Genomic DNA, 19656 nt, shown 5'->3' with positions numbered 1-19656 from the left:
ATGAAACGGTGTTTTGTTTAGCGCTTCTTATCAGCACTTTAAGGAGTTTTCATAGCCCGGTGTTATGCCTTCACACCATAACGTCTAAAAACACATTTAACGTGTGGTTTATTCCCTTGGGGAATTAGAGATGTCAGTTTCCACTCGTCATGAATATTGAGCAAAAATAAAATAAAATAAAGTAAAATAATTACACTTTTGTTAAGAACAGTGGGACTGGGCATGGCAGACGGTTACCCTTCCACTTTACACCTTCCTCGGCCGGGCAGAACGAACCGAACCCCTCGCGAACAGCGACGTAGCCGTTACAGGCTCCCCATAACGGCCAGCAGCGCCGGTGCCGGACGGGGAGGGCACTGGAGCTACCGGCTAACATCAAAACTTAACTTTTCTTCGTCCTCCTTTCCTTCTAGTCCTCCTGTTAAGTTGCTCCTGCTCTAAAAGTGCCAGGAGCAAAGCTGAGCGAGAGTCATACACTTGTCAACGGACTGGGGGTGCTGGTGAGCAAGGTAACAGTCGTGCGGAGTGATGTAGAATAAACTAAGAATTTGCATCCGTACACATATGTATAGCACCTGGTTGGCTATACCTGTAGTTGGCTGCCTTAAGGTCTCGTAGGAACTGCTATGTAATCTGTGATACTTGCTTTAATCTTTATGGTAGTAGTGCTCCGAGTAGAATGGCATTTTCAATATTTTTTTATCTGTTACTTTGCATATTTATATAGGTTATGCACGTATTTATCCATTCTAACATCCCTGTGTTTTTAATGATGAAAATCTGGTTTTTGTATTAATTTAAAATAAAACTTGTTAAGTAGTGACATAGTAATACTGTAGAAATTAAATACTTCAGCTGACGAAATACTACGCAACATCCTCCATCCTACATTTTATCTGAACTTGTGTGTGTTCAGGGTATCATGTATGGTGGGGCATTCTGTACAAAGTTCACTATCTGTGTAAAAACACTATTTTTTCCTTTTTGGATGAACTTCAGAATGGAAAACGTACAAGAAGATAATAATGAAAATTCCAACGTTGCAGAAGATTCTGAGCCCAGTCATGTGGCAGAAGAATCTGAGCCCAGTAATGTGGCAGAAGATAATACTGAGCCAAGTCTCACTACAGAGGATTCTATGTCTGCCTCTGATGCACCAGAGGATGCTGAAGCCAAACCTGTTCAGCCTGCTCAACAAATAGTAAACGCTTCCCCTTCCCAGGAGGCTCTTCTTGCTGCAAACCGAAAGATGTCTAGGCTTTACCGGAGCTCTGCTGGAGTTCTATCCATGCAAGAAATTTTAAAAGAAAAACAGGTTTAGTATTCAATATTAGGTCTTGACATAGATTACATAGATTCTCGTAATTCTTTCTCAGATAATTAAACTCAGTTTATATGAATTGTTTCTCTTTTCCTTTTCTGTTTCCTTTTTGTTGTTGTTGTTGTTCTTAATTATATCCAGTATTTTTATTCCATGTAGAAAGTGATGTGTGTATCTGTTTGTAATGTTTTCAATATTTTAAGATTCTCTTTTAAAGTTCTAGTGGAAGGAGGCTGAAGATATTTACTGAATAATTTGCACTGAAGCAAAACAGTACCCAGCTTGATTCCTGAAAATATTTCTTGTCTGTAGATTCTTTGGCTTGATATTATTACTGATATAATCTGGTTTAGCAATGGAGATCAGTTTATCAATTTAAAGAACATTAATTAATTTAATAATTTGAAATATTTTTTGTGAAAAAGAAAACTAGTTAATACGGCACATAAATATATTAAGGTTTACTGTAGTATATTTAACATTTGCTTCTCCTTACCATATCCTTTGTTGACTTCATCATATTAATTTGGTCTTTGGGTAGCCTCTGAATATGCACATACTTCTGAAGAGTAAGGCAGTTATATATCTATACTACAAGATGTTCAGTGTCTTGTCAATGGTGTTGCGATGGAATTGTGTATATTTTATTTGAAAGATGTTTAATGTTTTAGGCTCGATACAAAGAAGCAAGAGAAAACCGAAAAACAAAAATCAATCCTTCATATAAATACGTATTTGAAGTTCTCAGCATCACTCTAGGCTTAGACTTAGCAGCTGTGGAAGAATTGATTTTGGATGTCCCTTCGGTGAGTATGTTCTGTGAATCTGTTGAACTTCAATTATTAGTCAAAATATGTAGCAGGTTACCCCTTTGATATGAAATGCTAATCATCATTTAGATCACTTCTGCTAGAAAATGTGATTAATAAGGCATGCAGCTCATCTGGAGTGATACCTGACTACATCATTCAGCTTAGTTTCCTGGAAGATTTTCAAGTATTCCATTGTTTTTTGATAGCAGCTTTTTCTTCTTTCTTACCTCAAGGGAAGCTTAATTTCTACTATTATTTTAACCCAGTGGATTCTTGTCATATCCACCAAGTTTAATTCTTTTCAGACTAATATTATTATATTCTAAAAGTAAGCATTTTTATTTTTAAAGCAAGACCCAATTGAAATGTCAAAGTTAAAAAAGAAGTGTAACTTCATAGAAATGTTTGGGGGGGGGGGGGAAAGATGGTTTTTTTAGTAAAAAGGGAGATGAAGAATCCATTTCACTAATGTTGTTACATTTGGAAACACCTGTTAAATAATTCCCAGTTTTGAGTCCTTCAGTTATTTGTAAATGTTTAAAGGCATTTCACAGTGCTTAAACAAACAGGAGCAATCAGCTAAATTGTTCTTTTAGCGTCAAAATTCAGCATGTATGTATGTAAAATGCAGCCCTTGTTATCTCAGTATGATGTTTTTGTTGGTTAGAGATTAGACTTAGCCTTCAAAATTTAACATTATCAACTTTGATTAGATACTTGAGCTCTCTGGTACAAGCTGAATATATACTCATATTCAAAATTATTGTTCATTGTTTCCTTATTGATATTTACACATCATAAAATAGGTATAATCTCTTTTATTCTTATGCTTACACAACATCAAAGAGCTTTAAGCTTTGTCAGTTAACTGACATTTTGTTTCTTTGCTGTTGATAAGTGGTATATAATTTTAGAATATTCTGACTTCCTGTCAATTGACTGTTCTACACTAAGTTTCACTAACTCAGACATGTAAGAATCTTTGGGATGGTGTGTGTGTGTTCTTCCTTTTTCAGCATCTTATTTTGTCACTGACCTTTCGGCACTTTATCCATTTATTTTATATGCACTATGTATTACCAATTGAGGAGGATTTTTATTTATTTATTTATTTATTTCACACTTCAAACACCATTATCCCCTATTGCCTATTAAAAAAAACCCAAACAAACAAAAAAAAACAAAACAAAACTCACTGATTTTCCTCTAGAGTAGAGTTGCTATAGCAGGATATGTCAGGTCATGTAAGTTTGCCTTGTGTACTTCTAAGTCTCTTAATGACCACTTACTTCAGCTTAATACTTCAGAGTAACAGAATACCCTCTAGTTTCTCTGCAGTACTAGTGGAGACCATTAATATATGATATACAGATATCTAGGCTAAGCCATCTGTGTGAGTGAGATAAGTAATCCAAGGCAATATTTCAACAATCTGTTGTTTCATAACTTCTCATAACATTTGAGTGTGAACAACAAACACCATCAAAACCAGAGGCAGTACCATGGACAAATGATGTTGCATATGTTACAGCCACATAAAAAATAATGATTTGAGTAACAAATATTCACTAATTTCTTTTGTTTGTTTGTTTTGTTTGTTTTAATTTAATTTAACAGCTTGAAGCATTTGAATCATTTTTTACCAAGGGAGGAAGTAAAGGATTGAAAATTTTCTATCAAGAAGGCGATGTACCAGGAATAGGTAACTTTTTAATAACATTAATACAGGCAGATGTAATAATACCATCTACTGCTAAATTTACTGTTAGCCAGAATAAAGAACAGTTTTTATTTGTTCAAAGTTTTACAGTCTATTGCTATGAGGACTGAAAAAACTTAATTGTAGATGCATATTGCTTCAAGTCAAATAGTTCAGAAAATATTCAGTCAATTTCAACCATTTCTAGAAGGAAGTCTATAGAAACAGAAATTACTTTGAAATGTTAAAATGTTTGCAATTATTTCTTTCAAAAGTTTTGCCCTCAATTAATTAGAAACTTATTTCATAAAATCTTTGGGAGATCAACTTTTCACGCAATCTGATAGTGAGAGGACAAGGGGGGGGATGGCTTTTAACTAAAAGAAGGGAGATTTAAGTTAAATGTTAGGAAGAAACTCTTTACCCAGATTGTGGCAAGACACTGGAACAGATTACCTAGAGAAGCTGTGGATTCTCCACCTTTGGAGGGTCTCAAGGGCAGGCTGGTGAAGCCCTGGGCAGTGTGAGCTGGTGGGGGACAGCTCTGCCCATGGCAGGGGAGTTGGGACAGGATGGTCATTAAGTCCCCTTCCAATCCAAGCCATTCTATGATTCTATGATATGATCTGTCTGAATTTGCATCTATTATCAACATTTGAAAATATATATATATATTTGGTCTTAACCGTAAAATTAAGTATAAAAGTATAAAGTATAATGCTGCCTTAATTTTTCTTACTGTTTTTCTGTTTTCCATATCCTGCTCTTTCTACTTCTCATTCTGCCTCATGCCTATCTAATTCCTTACTACTTGTTTTGCTATTTTTTAATTAATATGAATATATTTAGTATAGTATCTTTGTTAGGGTGAATGAAAATCAGCATATAATGCATCTTAGCCACCAGCAAATTACAAGATGATGGACCTGAGCAAATTCCCTCTTCAGTGCAGCACAATATACTGAAATTGCTTTGTGAGGCATACACTGTATGCTTGGTATAGATTTTTAATTTTGTAAGTTCACTCATGGATTATTTCTTTTTTGCTTCCCTTACACACAGAAGATGAAAATAAGTGATTTCTGTGTTGAATTCTATTTCACTGTATTTCAAGCATTTTGTAATAATTCACATCGAAAAATAAATAAATAAATAGTGACATCTATGAAACTCTTTTCAGAATGTGGTCGGATAATTCCAGGAGCTGCAAAAGGAAGTAAAATGATGCAATTTTATGTGGACAACGCACCGGACAAATTTCAAGGACTATGCTTGTTTTTTGTTCGTCTTAAGAATGACAACGATGTAAAGTCAAAAAGTATAAACGAGGTAATCTTTCATACTATTTTAAAAATGAGGAACTTAAAAAAGAGATCATTTTGTTTTCATTATTTGTTTCAGTATTGTTATGTTACTAAATGTACTGGTAATTCCATAATTTTGAATATTAAGTTGTATCACACTATGCTTTCATCTCTGCTGAGACGATGAAGAGCTGCATTGCTTCGGCAAATACTCAGAATACCTGGTGAAAATTCTGTCTCGCAGGGCAGTTGTTAAAGAAGTGGTCAACATTGAGATTAGTTTATTGTTCTACCATTCTCCTCATGCCCCCCATTCTCCTTCCCCCCCCCCCCCCCCCTTTTTTTTTTTAATCTTTTATTTTTACTTATTTATTTAATTTAAGAAGGTAAAGCCTTGATGCAACCCTAAGCTAGAAGGACTCACAGTTGCCTAGAAGACTCTATATACAAACAAATTCCTGCAGAGAAAAGGTTTATTTGTATCACTCTCTCCCTTCTGTATATTTGAATGTGTGAAATGAGCATTTATCCTAAGAAATTTATGTAGCATGAGTTTTTTCTGCCATACAACAATTTAAGACAAATTATTAGATATGTGTGGAGTTGATTATCATCAATCAATGAGGGCACTTTCTCCTTGTGTTAAAATTTTCTTATGCAAAAATCAGAGTGCTTCTATTAAAAAAAATAATTAAAATGCTGACTTTGTAATACTGTTTCCACTCTAAGATACCACATCACTAACAATTATTCTGTTACAATGCAGGAGATATTCTTTTGTGTTTTGGATGCGACTGAAGGACTCTTACATGGTATTAAGAAGATGTTAGAAAATATTTTTATCCCAGCTATTCTTGCAACAAATAACTGGGGTGTTTTAAGTCAGAACAAGCAGGATACAAAAGACAAACAGAATTTTGTGGAAAATATTAGAAGATACATTTCATTTCTAGAGGAAAGCTTTTGCATTTTAGAAAGCAATCAAATAAGAGGAATTCTATTAAGAATTTTCTTTTAAGCATGGTAGGACACAGGTAAGCAATGTACCAAAGCCTTTGAGGAAAAATAAAACTATCAAAAGCTTGCCTAGTTAACATATGGAGAGATCATTAATTGAGAAAATTATCTAGTGATCCATTACTTATAAGGAGGAACACATGGGATTTAAAAGAAGAATTTTTGGTTTTATGCAACTTCAGTAAAATCCTATATTATCTGAAACATTACAGTGTTACAGAATATGTATTCCCAAACATAAATTGATTATACTGGGAAATAAAAATTCTTCGAGTCTTAACTGGTTTGTATGTTGTAATAGCCTGCTTTCTTTGCTTTTCTTTCTTTCTTCTTTCTTTCTTTCTTTCTTTCTTTCTTTCTTTCTTTCTTTCTTTCTTTCTTTCTTTCTTTCTTTCTTTCTTTCTTTCTTTTTCTTTCTTTCTTTCTTTCTAATTATTCTTTTATTTTTTTAAAAATTTGTTATTATACAGTGGCTATAAAAAGTATTGAAGGCACTGTTGAGTTGGAAAAAATGGATCACATTAATTTTTCTAAACTCCAGTCCTTTGAGGAAGTAGCAGCAGCAGCAGATAATCCTGATATGATTCACCAGTTAGAAGAAGTACTTCTGATCTGGCATAAACAAATTGAAAGAGTAAGTTGTTTTAACACATCGCTCCAACATGAATGCTGAGATCCACCCAGTTTTAACAATGGCTGAACATATACTTTGGTTGCCTTGACTTCTCTATAAGAATACCATTAGTTGCAATTCTGAATCAGGATGCTTTTCCAAATCAGAACCATTTTCAAAAGGCAATACAAACAAGCTTGTTCCTTTCCTGTTAGCATTCTCAGAACATCTCTTCTTCTTTATAACAATTTGTCTAAAAACAGCTTGCTTTCTTTCTCTTTTTCTTTCTTATTTTTTTTTCCAATTTGAATGCAGGTTCTGATTGAGAGTCAGCAGATGAGGAAAGAAGCTGATAATTCAGGTCCATTGACTGAACTGGAGCACTGGAAATGTATGTCTGCTAAATTTAATTTCATTATTGAGCAGATCAAAGGATCAGACTGCAGATCTGTCATTAATGTTCTGAATGCTGGACATTCTAAACTGCTAAAGGTAACTAATTCTTTTTTCCTTTTCAGTAGACAAAGCTCATATTTATTTATTTATTTATTTATTTATTTATTTATTTATTTATTTATTTATTAGAGGGGTTTTCTGAGGAGAATAAGGAGGGGAAAATGTAGAGATGTTGTTAGTGTGCTTGATGTAGTGAGAGAAAAAGATATTAGAGATGCTGGGGAAAAAAAGGGGGGAATCCTAATTGTAAACTACTTACATTACTTATTTTATTGGTGCCTTTAAAAAAGAGTTCCAAGGTTTGCTTATAAGCATGTCAGTGCTAGTTAAAAGAAAGAGATCACTATCTATGGAGTCTTTTCACAGTAACGTTTTTTTGTCCAGATGTGGCAAGAGCTAGATGCCAAGATCACAGATGCAGCAAATGAATCGAAAGATAATGCGAAATATTTGTGCACGCTTGAAAACGTTTGTCAGCCTCTTTATCACTTTGACCTTGTAAGTATATCTTTCATTATTCTCTAAGCAAAGTTCAATTCTTAATATACAATGTCCATAAAAAAATTTCAGGGTAAAAGGAAGTAAAAGGAATCTTCTTTGTATTTGTTTTAATGTATTGATTTTTTTGAACCACCTGTCTAGCTAAACTTATAACTAAAGTAAAACGTTATTTTATTAGAAACATATTTGTAAGTATGTATTTTATGAATAAACATATACACGTGATTTCCTAGTTAGCTCCCTGCCATTATTACTTCAAAATGAGCCAAACATGTATATTTGCAGTGCAAGAATCTCAAAATATGTATTTCACTGAAAATTCCACATGCCAGTGAAGACATAATAAATACACAACCATAACCAAAATGCCAGAATTTCAGTTATATAAAAATAATGGAAACATAAAGAGGCCCCAGCGGCTTCTAGGGGGGTAAAACAATATTTTGATACTGAATATTTTGTTAGCTGCTTCTATTTGTAGAAATTACAGTTGGGAAAAACATAAATGTTAGGTTGTTTGTCTTGAGCTAATTCAGTAAAAGATATTAAGTTTACTTTTCACCATTAATATTTATAACAAGTACGTATGTGTAAGGGCTGTTGCAGGATATGGTGGAAGGAGGAAATAGCCTACGAAAAGGTGTTAGTTCTCTTCTTTTTTCTAGTCCTCTCTGTTTTAATCCTACATGATTCCTGTCCTTCACCAGAAAGTTTTGCATATTTTGCTTAATTTCTGGTAATCTCGGATCCTGATTCAAGTTTTAACTGAGGAGAAGCAAAAATAAACAGCAACCCCACTAAACAAACACAAAAACAAAGTGGGAACAACAAGTGTATAGAAGAATGGCAGTGGACTACGCAGCTCATCTTCCTCAGTCCTTCAGGCTATCGCTAGAGGGCGCCAGCAACCGCAGAATAAAAGAGTCAAGTCTGTCTCAGATTTAAAGTGCTTCTTAAGGAGTTATTAAGATAAGCTAACATTTGTGGGTGAGGGCCCGTTAAAGAATTTGTTAGTTTACTAACATGAAGTAATTAGCTTCGTTCTTTATCTGATCAAGAACACTTTGAGTAAATCTGAATTCCTGTTTCATCTCTCCCCACTGTGGGGAGGGCTGAGTAAAGCAGCTTAGTGCTGCTTAGCCAGTTGCTGTGTTAAACCACAGCAGCTGGACATTCCTTTTAAACTGCTTTTTTTTAATCTTTTTTTTTCATTGTCACTATACTACATATACATAAATATTTTTCTCATTAAGCAGATATTATTCCTCCAGTGGTTATATACGCTTTGCATGCTTCCCAGGTCAAGGAACTTTTTTCAAGCAGAACCCTTTTACTCTGGTTTAGCTGACAAATGAGAAAGTCCTCTCCTGTAACCTTCCCTAGAAGACAGTGTCACATGTGATATGACTTGTGTCACATTTGTAAGAACAACCTGGGCCTATTTGATATTTTCTCAGTAATTACTACTTTTTTTGCAGTGTCTGGATATTATTTATAAATAGTCTTCTGTTTTGCCTCTTTTTTTTTCTTTGAACAAAGTATTTTGAAGTTGTTCAGTGACCAGACAGCAGTTACGTGGTCACTTAGTTTTAATGAACAGTGATTTTATCAAATGCATATAGGATTTTGATCTTTTATATGATAAACACTCATTAGTAACATTAATAATGTGACCATTATTTTATGACCTTTGTGGAAACTCTAAATTAATCATTTTATGCAATGATTATTTTTACAGCATAAGTGCGTAGAATATATTTAACAGCTGTACTTGAAGAAAAACAAAAGCATTAATCATGAACAACCATTTTCAGCTGCCAGAAGAATTCTTTCTTTTGTGCCAAAAAATTCAACCTGTACTTTTGGATTCAGTGTTCAGTTATGCTCATCAAAATAACATTAAAAGTATTTGTATGAATCTCTTTATCTGATCAAATAATCTGAGATTATTACTGTGTATTCATTTAGATTCCTTTGGAAATGTGTTGAGTGTGATTAGGTTTTTTGACAAGAAACTTTTTGGTAAGAAGCAATGATGCAATTTTAAAGGTTACTTAATGTCATTTAGGCAAAAAATTTTAGATATTGTCAATATAATAAAAGAGTTACAATAAAAGTGTTGCTAGCAATGGAAAATTAAGTTTTTCTCAAAACTCTGCTTTAAGGCGGCAATGAAAAATGGAATACCAAACTTGATAAATGCTATCCGAATGATTCACAGTGTTTCAAGGTATTACAATACTTCTGAAAGAATGACATCGTTGTTTATAAAGGTAAATATATTAAGCTTAATAATGTTTACTGTTAAAAACCAGGAGGTTTGTTTTTTTCTGAAAAATATGAGACATCTAATTTTTAGTTGATAAAGCAGTGGCAAATAGTGGGTGTATGTAAGGGAAAGGAAGAGAAGTCTTTAGATCAGGAGCGGTTGAATTCAGAGTAGAAAATTACCTTTAGGGATGAATTTTATTATCCCTGGTTCAGCAAAATTGATTTTTTCTTCTCAGTAATTGTCAGGATCTGAATTAACCTGCTCTGTTACTTTCTAAACGAAAATGAGAAGATAGTGCTTCATCTGTGATGTTATACCTCTACTTAAAGTTCTTGGAGGGCTGAAGCTATAGATATTACTTTTTCACCTTGATGTGACTGTTTATACAATGTAAAACCATGAATTTGCAGTCACTATGATCTTTGAAAACAGCTTAAAATATCTGGGCAATTCTTGTAACTTGGCTGAGCATTCATTTACCTTTGTTATTTGTGCACTTCTTCAAGAGCTTGGAATGCTAGTTTACAGCCAAACTGGTTACATGAAGCTGTGCTGTGACATAACATGGAGAAATTCTATTACAATCTAAGCTTTTTCATCAAAGCTCAAGTGTTCATCCCTTACTGAATGCTTGCATTTAAAGATCATCAGCGGGGACACTGAAAATCCTGCCTATAGCCTTAGCTATTATTGTGTTTCAGTGTAAGATGACAGTGTAAGTGAAGAATAGTTGGGATGAAATTACTTTGTTATTGAATTGTCTTTGTTCTTGTGTTTAGTGACATCTGTTTTTATGCATATATATTGCTGTTCTTATGAACTGAATGTACTTGTAAGTACTTCTTGTGACTTGAGTATGCTTCTGGGCACATTTAAAGACATTCTATAAGGTGTTTTTCTTTTATGTTGCATATATTATTTTGCCATTATTATTCCCACAAGTAAAATTCATTCAAACTCTGTTAGTACTAACACAGGCAAATGGGAATTTTGACAGATTCTGTGAAAAAGGCAGTTTTTCTTCTGAGCTTGAAACCTAATTCTTTCATTTATCTACACAAGGTTACAAATCAGATGGTTGCGACATGCAGAGCTTACATTACAGATGGTGGATTGACTCATGTATGGGAACAGGAGACACCAATAATCCTTGGAAAAATTAAGGTTTGTATTTTGGTATTTCTGTTATTTTGCTATTGAACTTACTGATTACCTATTGATGTGCATGAGGAAGTTCATATCAATATGTATCAAGTACTTTACCCCTCTGCTAATTTGTTTAGGGTGGCTTTGAGTGTTTTCTCATTTCTTATCCCACCTTCATTTGTTGAAATTAGAATGATGTCATTTTCATCAGCTTTTTCCATCACTGACCTTGGAACTGGCATCTTCATCATATCTGTGAGCAAGAAATCTTAGGATCCTGCACAATCCATGTTCTTCCATGCTGATGATCTCTGATATGGTGCCATCTTTCTCTGCCATAGGAAGCTGTTTTTGAATAGTCTTCCTTATGTTGCAGTACCTCCTTCCAATACCAGACTCCCTTGGCTGTAAAAGTTCAATGACAAGAGGGTTTTCATCTTCTTCAGGTGATGGTAGGACATAGTAGGACCAACTTAAGCACGTTAAGTGTACCATGACCTTTAGCTGTGGGGTTACTGATTGCCATTATAGTTTCTATTTCCACCTTCTCCTTTAATAGACCTCAGCTATTGACTTCCTACCTTACCCAGAAATGCATACTTATTGGCTTTATATGGCAAAGTTTTGGGTAGTTTCAAGATTATTAAGGAGTGGCTACTGTGAGAAGAGACCAGGAGCTGCCCTGTCTTGGATAGAGCCAATTTCAGCTGATGCAAAAAGTGACCTGCTAGCCAAACCTGAGCCAATGAGTGATTCTGCTTGTACTTCTGTGATAAGGTATTTAAGAATAACAAAAAATGCTGTACAACAGCTGTGAGAGGGAGAGGAGATAGGAAAAATGAGAGAAATAGCTCTGCAGGCACCAAAGTTGGTGAAGGAGAGAGGGAAGATGCTCCAGGTACCAGTATAGAGATTCCCCTGTAGTTGGTGGAAAAGACTCTGGTGGCAGAGGTGGTCTCCCTGTAGCCTGTGGAGGACCATAGTGGAGCTGGTGGTAATTGCCCAAATAATGCTGTCACCCATGGAGATCCTATGTAGGTTTTCCTGAACACTGTAGAAAGGTCCCATGCTGGAGCAATGACAAAAACATTGTATGTAAGCCATTACTGCCTGTTGACTGAAACTAGACTCAGTGATAATAAACCACTTTGGAACTACAGTGGATTTTGACTCTTTTATTTCTTGCATATGAGTGAAACTTAAAGAATATGATATTTATTTCTTCCCTTTTTAGGAATGCATCTCCCTGTTGAAAGAGTATCAGAGATGCTTTCAGGAAGCAAAGCAAGAGATTTTGGCAAATCTAGGAGAAAAATCATTTGAAGTATCTGAAATGTACATTTTTGGGAAATCTGAAGCTTTTTGTAGGAGATTAGAAAAAGTGAGTAAATTGTGTGTTTTTATTGTCAGTACAGAAGTAGAACTTCTCCAGAGAACAGCTGACAAGGCAAACCCAACTTTACATTACTTTACTTAATAAAAGTGTGGAAGAGTTTTTAATTTTTCTTTTGAGAGAAGTTTGACACTTCCACAGAGTAAGAAAGATTAATATTTTAGACAATTACCTTGCAGTGCTCTACTGAATTTGTCAGTTTTTCTGTTTTAAGCAAGTGAATTATCTCCATTAATCCATGTTTATTTTGGGGGGCTTAGAATAACGTGAAGAATACCAAAGTTTTATTATGAGAATGGTGACCTAAGTCATTAAAAATTTATGTTAATGATGAGCACGGTTCTTCAGATGATTCTGCTGCTTGCTATAATCTTAACATTTATCATGCCAACCTGATGAAAAGACTTTAATCTATCATCTGTGGGGTTTGTATAGAACAGATGTTAGGTGTTTCTAGATGCAGAATAAAGTGATAGAAATAATAAGAGAGTACTGGGATAAGGAAGGTAGGAATTAGGTGATTCATTGTTTTTCCTTATCATGCAGTATGCATATTGCAATCTAGATAGTGTTTTTCTATACAATAAAACCACTTCATATCATCATCATGTTTCAACTCTTTTACTGTATGACTCTACTTAACCTAACAGTCAAATATGAAAAAACAAACAAACAAACAAACAAACAAACAAAACCACAAATCAACTCACAAAAAAAATTTCCCAGCAAGAAAAACAAATATGGTTTCATGTTATTTTGAGTTATGGTGATAAGTGACCTTGAAAATGGAGTTAACTATGTTCTGTTGGTATTTTTCTTAGAAGCTCAGAAACAGAGAAGTTCTGAATGTACTAGTTTGAGAGGACTAGCTATAGTTTGGATTATTTTCCTCAGATTTTAGTTAATAGAGGAACTTAAAAAAGTATTTATTATGAGCATGATTATAACCTTTATATTTCAGATTACAGAGATGATAAATATAGTACAAACTTTTCAAGCACTGGGTACGTCAACCATTGAAGGTATAGAAATCATGTCAATAAAATTCAAAAATATCTACCACAATGTTCAAAAGAAACAATACGACATCCTTGATCCAAGAAAAAAAGAATTTGATGTGGATTTTGTGGACTTCATGTCAAAAATTGAAGCTTTAGAGGTAAACAGTATTGCAATATATAACTTAATTGGTGGAGGATCTCATCACTACTGATTACCTTAAGTAATTATTAGACATCAAAATATTACTATTTGACTAGAAAAACTGTATTAAATTATGTGTCTCTTAGGTACAGATACAAACATTTATGAGATCTTGTTTTGGAAGAATTTTGTCTTCACAACACGCAGTCAAGTTACTCCGAAGGTATTGGCAAATTGCTTTAAAATATTTTAAAACATATGTGAAATTACTGGTTAGCACAATTTAAATAACATGGTTATGTTTGTAACAAAGGATCTCATATTTTTTTCATTATTGTTGTTATAAATCTTGCAGCCTTTACAAGAGAGTTGTATTTTAGCTTTGTAATACAAATCAACATATTCTTCTGTTTCTTCATTTAATTACCACATCTTTTGCACATACAAGTTAAATAAACAAAGAAAAATGTACATTGATAAGTAAAGCTAGAGCAGAACTTTTTATGTTGCTCAAACTTGCTCTGGACAACAACCAAAAAATTACACAGGCTGAAAAACAATTCCTAGATCTGCACATCTTTCATTTTACTTAATATTTATGTATCTCATCATGGAAAGAAGAAGAGGAAAAGAAGAAAATAGTGTTTTATAAATATAATTTTTGATACTTGTTTTTAATACAGATTTCAAAATCTGAGAATGCCATGCCTTCAAGAAGAAGTAACACACACAATTGCTTCTATTCTTAAACATTATGTAGCAGAACTTGAAGCTATTAAAAAGGTATTTTATTTCTTTTGCAGTAAATTTCAAACATTTTAAAACATGAACAAATACTTTAATAAAATGTGTATTTATTCTTTATATTTCAATAACTGACTGTGCATTATCATGTCACTTCATACAAATTTAACTTGCTTAAAAGGAGATAAAAACTGTGGTAGTGTAGGAAAAACAGTTTAACATTTCAAAAAGGTTTCTTTCTTTGCTAGATTTGTTTTTTTTATTTTTGAATTTATTTATCTAACGATATCGCAGATTTACCAAATTCAAAAAGATGACCCCCCTCTTGCTCGAAACATGCCACCTGTTGCAGGAAAGATACTGTGGGTGAGACAGCTCTTCAGGAGGATAAATGAGCCAATCAACTATTTCCAGGTAAGCTGATGTGAAGAAAATCAAATATTGTTATTCTCAGTGACCTTACTTCAATAGAGGGACCATAGTGTTTCTGGCTATGATGTAGAGGCTTCTCATATGCTAGATAACCTGTTTATTTGTATGTGAATTGCTATTAAAAATGTATTATCCACAATAACTACTGTTGTGAATCCAAGTTGTAACATTTGTTTGACTTGCCTCTCAACTAGCACCCCAAGCTGGAAATCTGCACTGATTTGTTGATACATCTGTGTTTACCTGAAGAAGTATTATGCCATTCCATCCAGTGCTGTTTTTCTGTTTCTGTTTATTATGGGGCAGTCTGAGGCTCATAAAGTTGGCATACATTTTTTACTTTAACTGAATACTCACCCATTCTGTTCTTCTAGTCATGAGTTTCTCTATGGAGAGTAATGTCTGTTTACTAAGCCTAAGTAAGTAGGGAGTAGTTTAAGGCATATATGTGGACTGCCAGACATCCTGGAATTGTCTAGTGTGTATATTCTGGAACCACTCAAGGAATTTATTATAAGGATCCTCACAACAACTGCATTTTGTAAGTTCCACTGCAGATAGTCTCTGTACTAGTGTGGGAACAGAGAATTCTGTTATTGAACTACTCAATTCTACATTATCTGTACAACTTCACGTACAATTGAATGTTGGTACTGGCATTTGTTGGTACTGAATGTTGGTACTGGCATACTCCTTGACATTTTTAATCCTAGAGGATTTTTTTGTGTCCTCTACTGCAATAGTCAGCATCTTGCTACATTAAGATCTGCTATATTTCACAAAACACTTGAAAGATTCTCCTGTGAAGTTTCTAGGGTCTGCTATTCTGCTATTAAATTCTAAGTGAGGGAGGTTTTTTTTTCTTGTTTCCATTAAATAAGAATAATGATTATCTAAATATATTCCAAAGGAAAAAACAACAACAACAACAACAATAAAAAACTTAAGCATCACATCAGATGTAAGACATTTTAATCAGTAAAAATCGATGATTAATAAAGATTTACTTTTTTTTTGTTTTTTAAATGATTTTTTTAGTTACCTTTTAGTTTTGAGTAGAACTGAGCATTTATTTCCCTGGAAATTACAGATGTGTAATGCTTGCATATGTTATAAATTTACTATTCATTACTCTGCAAGTTCATGTTGACTTCACTGTGCTGTAAAATTGAGTTCTAAGTACAGTTTTTAAGAATTCTGTGATTATAATTTCTAGTAGCTTAAATAAGGTATATTCAGTAGTTAATTTGAGGGAAAACTCAAATAGGATGGATTTCTTTTGATGTGATTGAAATATGAACGTTCCCTGTTTTAATAGAAAAATTCAAGTATCTTGACAAGTCCAGAGGGTAAAACAGTTGTCCGATTATACAACAGAGTTGCCTACGTCTTGGTGCAATTTGAGGTAGTCTATCATAATGCATGGATGAAGGAAATGTCAGAGTTACAATATCGTAAGTAATTGAAGTTGTAATTGGTTTCTTTTAATTGTTATTGAATGCTAGGTAATGCAAATCAAATTATTTTTAAGTCTCATTCACCCTAAAACTATGCAAATTAGTAATGAGCCAATATGCTGGTCCAATAATGCAAATTAGTATTCCTGACTATTATTTTGGTCCAGAGCAATGCAGATTTGGTACACTTTTTGACAGATAATTGCTAGAAATGTACTGAAACAAACTTAAGGTCTACAAAACTTGATTTCTATATTCGTATTCTCTGTATATTTCATTTAAGAAATTTTTCAGTTTCCTTTCCACTGTAGTAACTTATGTATTTTAGGTATCACAGTCCCTCTTAGGACAAGTATAGCTCTTTGTCTAGGAAAAAAATTGATACCCAAGTTCTGCTGTTTTAAGATGAAGAGTTGTCTATTTGGAGTACATTTTGCATGTAAATTGTAGACACTTCATGGCTTCAAAGCTACAAAAAGATCTATAAGAATAAAATCTTAATTTTGTGTATTCCCACACTTAACAGATGCTTATACTTTTAATTTGATAGTTTTGAAATATTATCATTTAAGCATTCATCTTCTGAATGAACAAGTACCTGTAAGAGATGGAGCATCTCCTGAGAGTTTTTAATTTCTTTAAAAAAATACGTTCATAATTTTATAACTCAAACCAAGAAAAAATATACCACAAATAGTGCTATCTCTGATGCTTGCTTTGTTCATAATGATACAGTTTATATAGTGAAAAGTGAATATGGTGAGGTGTTTGCATGTTTTCTTTAGCTTTCTTTAGAAAGTATTGTAAAGCTACTTCACAAAATAACCATGTATATTTAATCATTCTATAGTAGTGTTAGAAATTTGTGTTTGGTATTAACTGAAACAATTTTTTGTCTTAGAAACTTATATAAAATTGTCTTTACAGCCTTACAAGCCACAGTGTTTGTACGTCATCCTGAAACTGGAAAGTTCCTGGTTAATTTTGATCCCCAGATTCCAGAGATTGTTCGAGAGACCAAATGTATGATAAAGTTGGGTTTGGAAGTACCAGAGCAAGCCAAAAAGATAGCAAAAGTAGAAGATAAGCTGAAGTCATACAAGTTGCGTTTAGAGGTAAATTTAAAACTTATTGTTTTTACTTTGGAGAAAACAAGTATCACTTTTTCTAAGATCTTTTAGAACCTTATTATCCTTTGGTAAAAGTAAAATTTATTTGTCAGAATAGATTAAAATGAATGAGATCTAGAGTTGTACTTTTTCCTTAGATCATCACTAGTGTTTAGGAAAATGCAGATCTAAACAAGAATCTAGCAAATAAAGTATTCTCAAGTATTTGTAAAACAAACAAATGGAAAAACCTCCAAAACCAAACAATAGCAAAGCAACAGCAACAACAACAACAAATCTTGTCTGCAGAGATGAATGTGAAAACTGGAAATTAGGTAAGTCAATAGAATGTGCATGTGGGCATAGAGGATCTCATTTTAAAAGCCTGCACTGACTGCTGTGTGCTCTCTGATATTTCTTGTGCATTAAATGTGTTCTGGCAATGAAGCAATTAAGCCTATCCAAACTGCATTCACTGTTTGAAAATCAGTAAAAAGCAGTTCAAACGAACTGAGGATTGGAATACTGTATTTGGAAGATACAGTGAGCCACAAAAACACAAAGACCTTTGTAGACTACCTGTGAGAGAAGTCAAGTATCTGCTGTTTCTTTAAGTATTTGCTATGGACTTGTCAATAAGCTTGTATCTTGGGGATGAGCATCTGATTCACGCACTCAGGTGTGAAAGACCCAAATCATTTATTACAAGTTCTCATATCACTTATATACCTTCACAAGTTTTCCTTTAATAGCTTTCCCATCTGCCCACACATGTCAACAGAGCATTCTACAAACTCTTCAACCATTCATGTGGGCACTTATCCAGTCAGAGCCGTGAGCTGTTCCTTCTTCTTCTAGAGGTGTCCTTGGATCTCATGCTGTTTATGTTTCTTCACAGCTGCTGCTCTGTACAGTCCTTCTTGTATTCCCACAACTAGCTATATCGTACAAGATTTTCAGTGTGTTCTCTCTCTCTCTTTTTTTTTTTTTTTTTTTTTTTTTTTTAAATTTTGTATGAGTGTGTACATATGACAAAAAGCAAGAGGGTATTTTTAAAAAATGTGTATATATGTGACTCATCTAATGCATGTAATACTCAGTTTCAAGGGGCTACTTCAAGTTACGATCACTATAGTTCAAACTGTCTTAAGCTTTAGAGAAAGATCATGCTTTCTGCATACAGTCATTTTTATTACCTTACAAATATAGTTTACTTAGCTATGTAATTTCAGTATAAAATACTACATTTTTTTCAAGAGTAGCCCTACACTGCGTAGTTATTTTGGGGTTTTTTTCTTTGCTTGTTCTGTTTAATTTTTTTTATTATTTTTTTTCCCTTGATTATTTGGTTATATAGGAAGTTGTTTACATCACTAAGGAAAGCACTTAAGATATTCCCTTTAATACTACCCTTTCCTAATAATTTACAGGGTCTTCTCCAACATTATGAAGAATTATGTCAAGACACACGAACCATTTTTGTTAGTCTAATGGCACCAAAAATGCAAAAGGTTGGTATCACTAAATGCACTTCAGGATACATCAAAAGATTTAGAGTAACATAACTATACAGTTTAAAAATATTTAGATTCATCTGTAATTCAGATACTTCCGAATTTTGCTAAAACCTTCAAGACCAATATTTGCTCTTTGTATTCCTCAGATAATAATGCTCAAAGAATATGAATTATAGCAGAATAATCTCAGTTTCTTTGAATTGTAAACCCAAAGGAACAAAGAAGAGAGACTTTGTGGGTGTATTTATCTACGCAATTCTGTTTTTGACATGGAAGCGCATTATCACTTCTTTCAATTTATGGATATTCATATATTTCATTTAGCTAAAATACTAAATGCTGTGGTCTTTTGAGATAATTATTAGCCTTGTGCATTGAGTCATTCAATTCACTGATGCTGAAAGTTTGAGACCATGGTAAATATGATTATACTGTGGAAGGAATCATATACCTAATAGTATTTAAAGGAAAACTATTAGCAAAAGAGAATGATCACTACTCTACAAACAACAGAAGAAAAAAATATTTTTTGGAGACAGAAGCCTTCATTTCTTACAAAAGAGGGAAGAAAGAATAAATCCAAAACTGGAATGAGCAAGTCTTTTGTAGATGGGCTAAGCTGGTTATCAGTAATAGCACCACCCCCACATGGTGTAGTTGTGTAGTTGCACAAAAGCACTAAAAGTGCTGGTATGTATTTGGGTGATAGAAATAGCTTTA

At 33.5% G+C, this 19656-nt stretch overlaps 1 protein-coding gene across 1 annotated transcript in view; it reads left to right on the top strand.

The window, feature by feature from the left end:
• Positions 1 to 332: 332 nt before the first annotated feature.
• The window catches only part of DNAH8 (dynein axonemal heavy chain 8), a 111835-nt gene continuing 92511 nt past the window's right edge, over positions 333 to 19656 (top strand). Inside the window, exons 1-19 of the mRNA XM_015857671.2 lie at positions 333 to 509; positions 1000 to 1315; positions 1993 to 2127; positions 3751 to 3835; positions 5013 to 5161; positions 5903 to 6090; positions 6622 to 6787; positions 7082 to 7258; positions 7607 to 7720; positions 9889 to 9996; positions 11058 to 11159; positions 12376 to 12522; positions 13496 to 13693; positions 13824 to 13900; positions 14361 to 14460; positions 14716 to 14835; positions 16172 to 16307; positions 17238 to 17425; positions 18850 to 18930. Of these exons, the coding sequence (XP_015713157.1) occupies positions 1001 to 1315; positions 1993 to 2127; positions 3751 to 3835; positions 5013 to 5161; positions 5903 to 6090; positions 6622 to 6787; positions 7082 to 7258; positions 7607 to 7720; positions 9889 to 9996; positions 11058 to 11159; positions 12376 to 12522; positions 13496 to 13693; positions 13824 to 13900; positions 14361 to 14460; positions 14716 to 14835; positions 16172 to 16307; positions 17238 to 17425; positions 18850 to 18930 (2586 nt within the window). The 5' untranslated portion in view covers positions 333 to 509; position 1000. The remainder of the gene's footprint in view (positions 510 to 999; positions 1316 to 1992; positions 2128 to 3750; positions 3836 to 5012; positions 5162 to 5902; positions 6091 to 6621; positions 6788 to 7081; positions 7259 to 7606; positions 7721 to 9888; positions 9997 to 11057; positions 11160 to 12375; positions 12523 to 13495; positions 13694 to 13823; positions 13901 to 14360; positions 14461 to 14715; positions 14836 to 16171; positions 16308 to 17237; positions 17426 to 18849; positions 18931 to 19656) is intronic.

The sequence above is a fragment of the Coturnix japonica genome, chromosome 3 (assembly GCF_001577835.2).
Source record: "Coturnix japonica isolate 7356 chromosome 3, Coturnix japonica 2.1, whole genome shotgun sequence".
Classification (NCBI taxonomy): domain Eukaryota; kingdom Metazoa; phylum Chordata; class Aves; order Galliformes; family Phasianidae; genus Coturnix; species Coturnix japonica.
The sequence above is the reverse complement of the archived record's forward strand: the minus strand, read 5'-3'. Positions and strand labels throughout refer to the sequence as shown.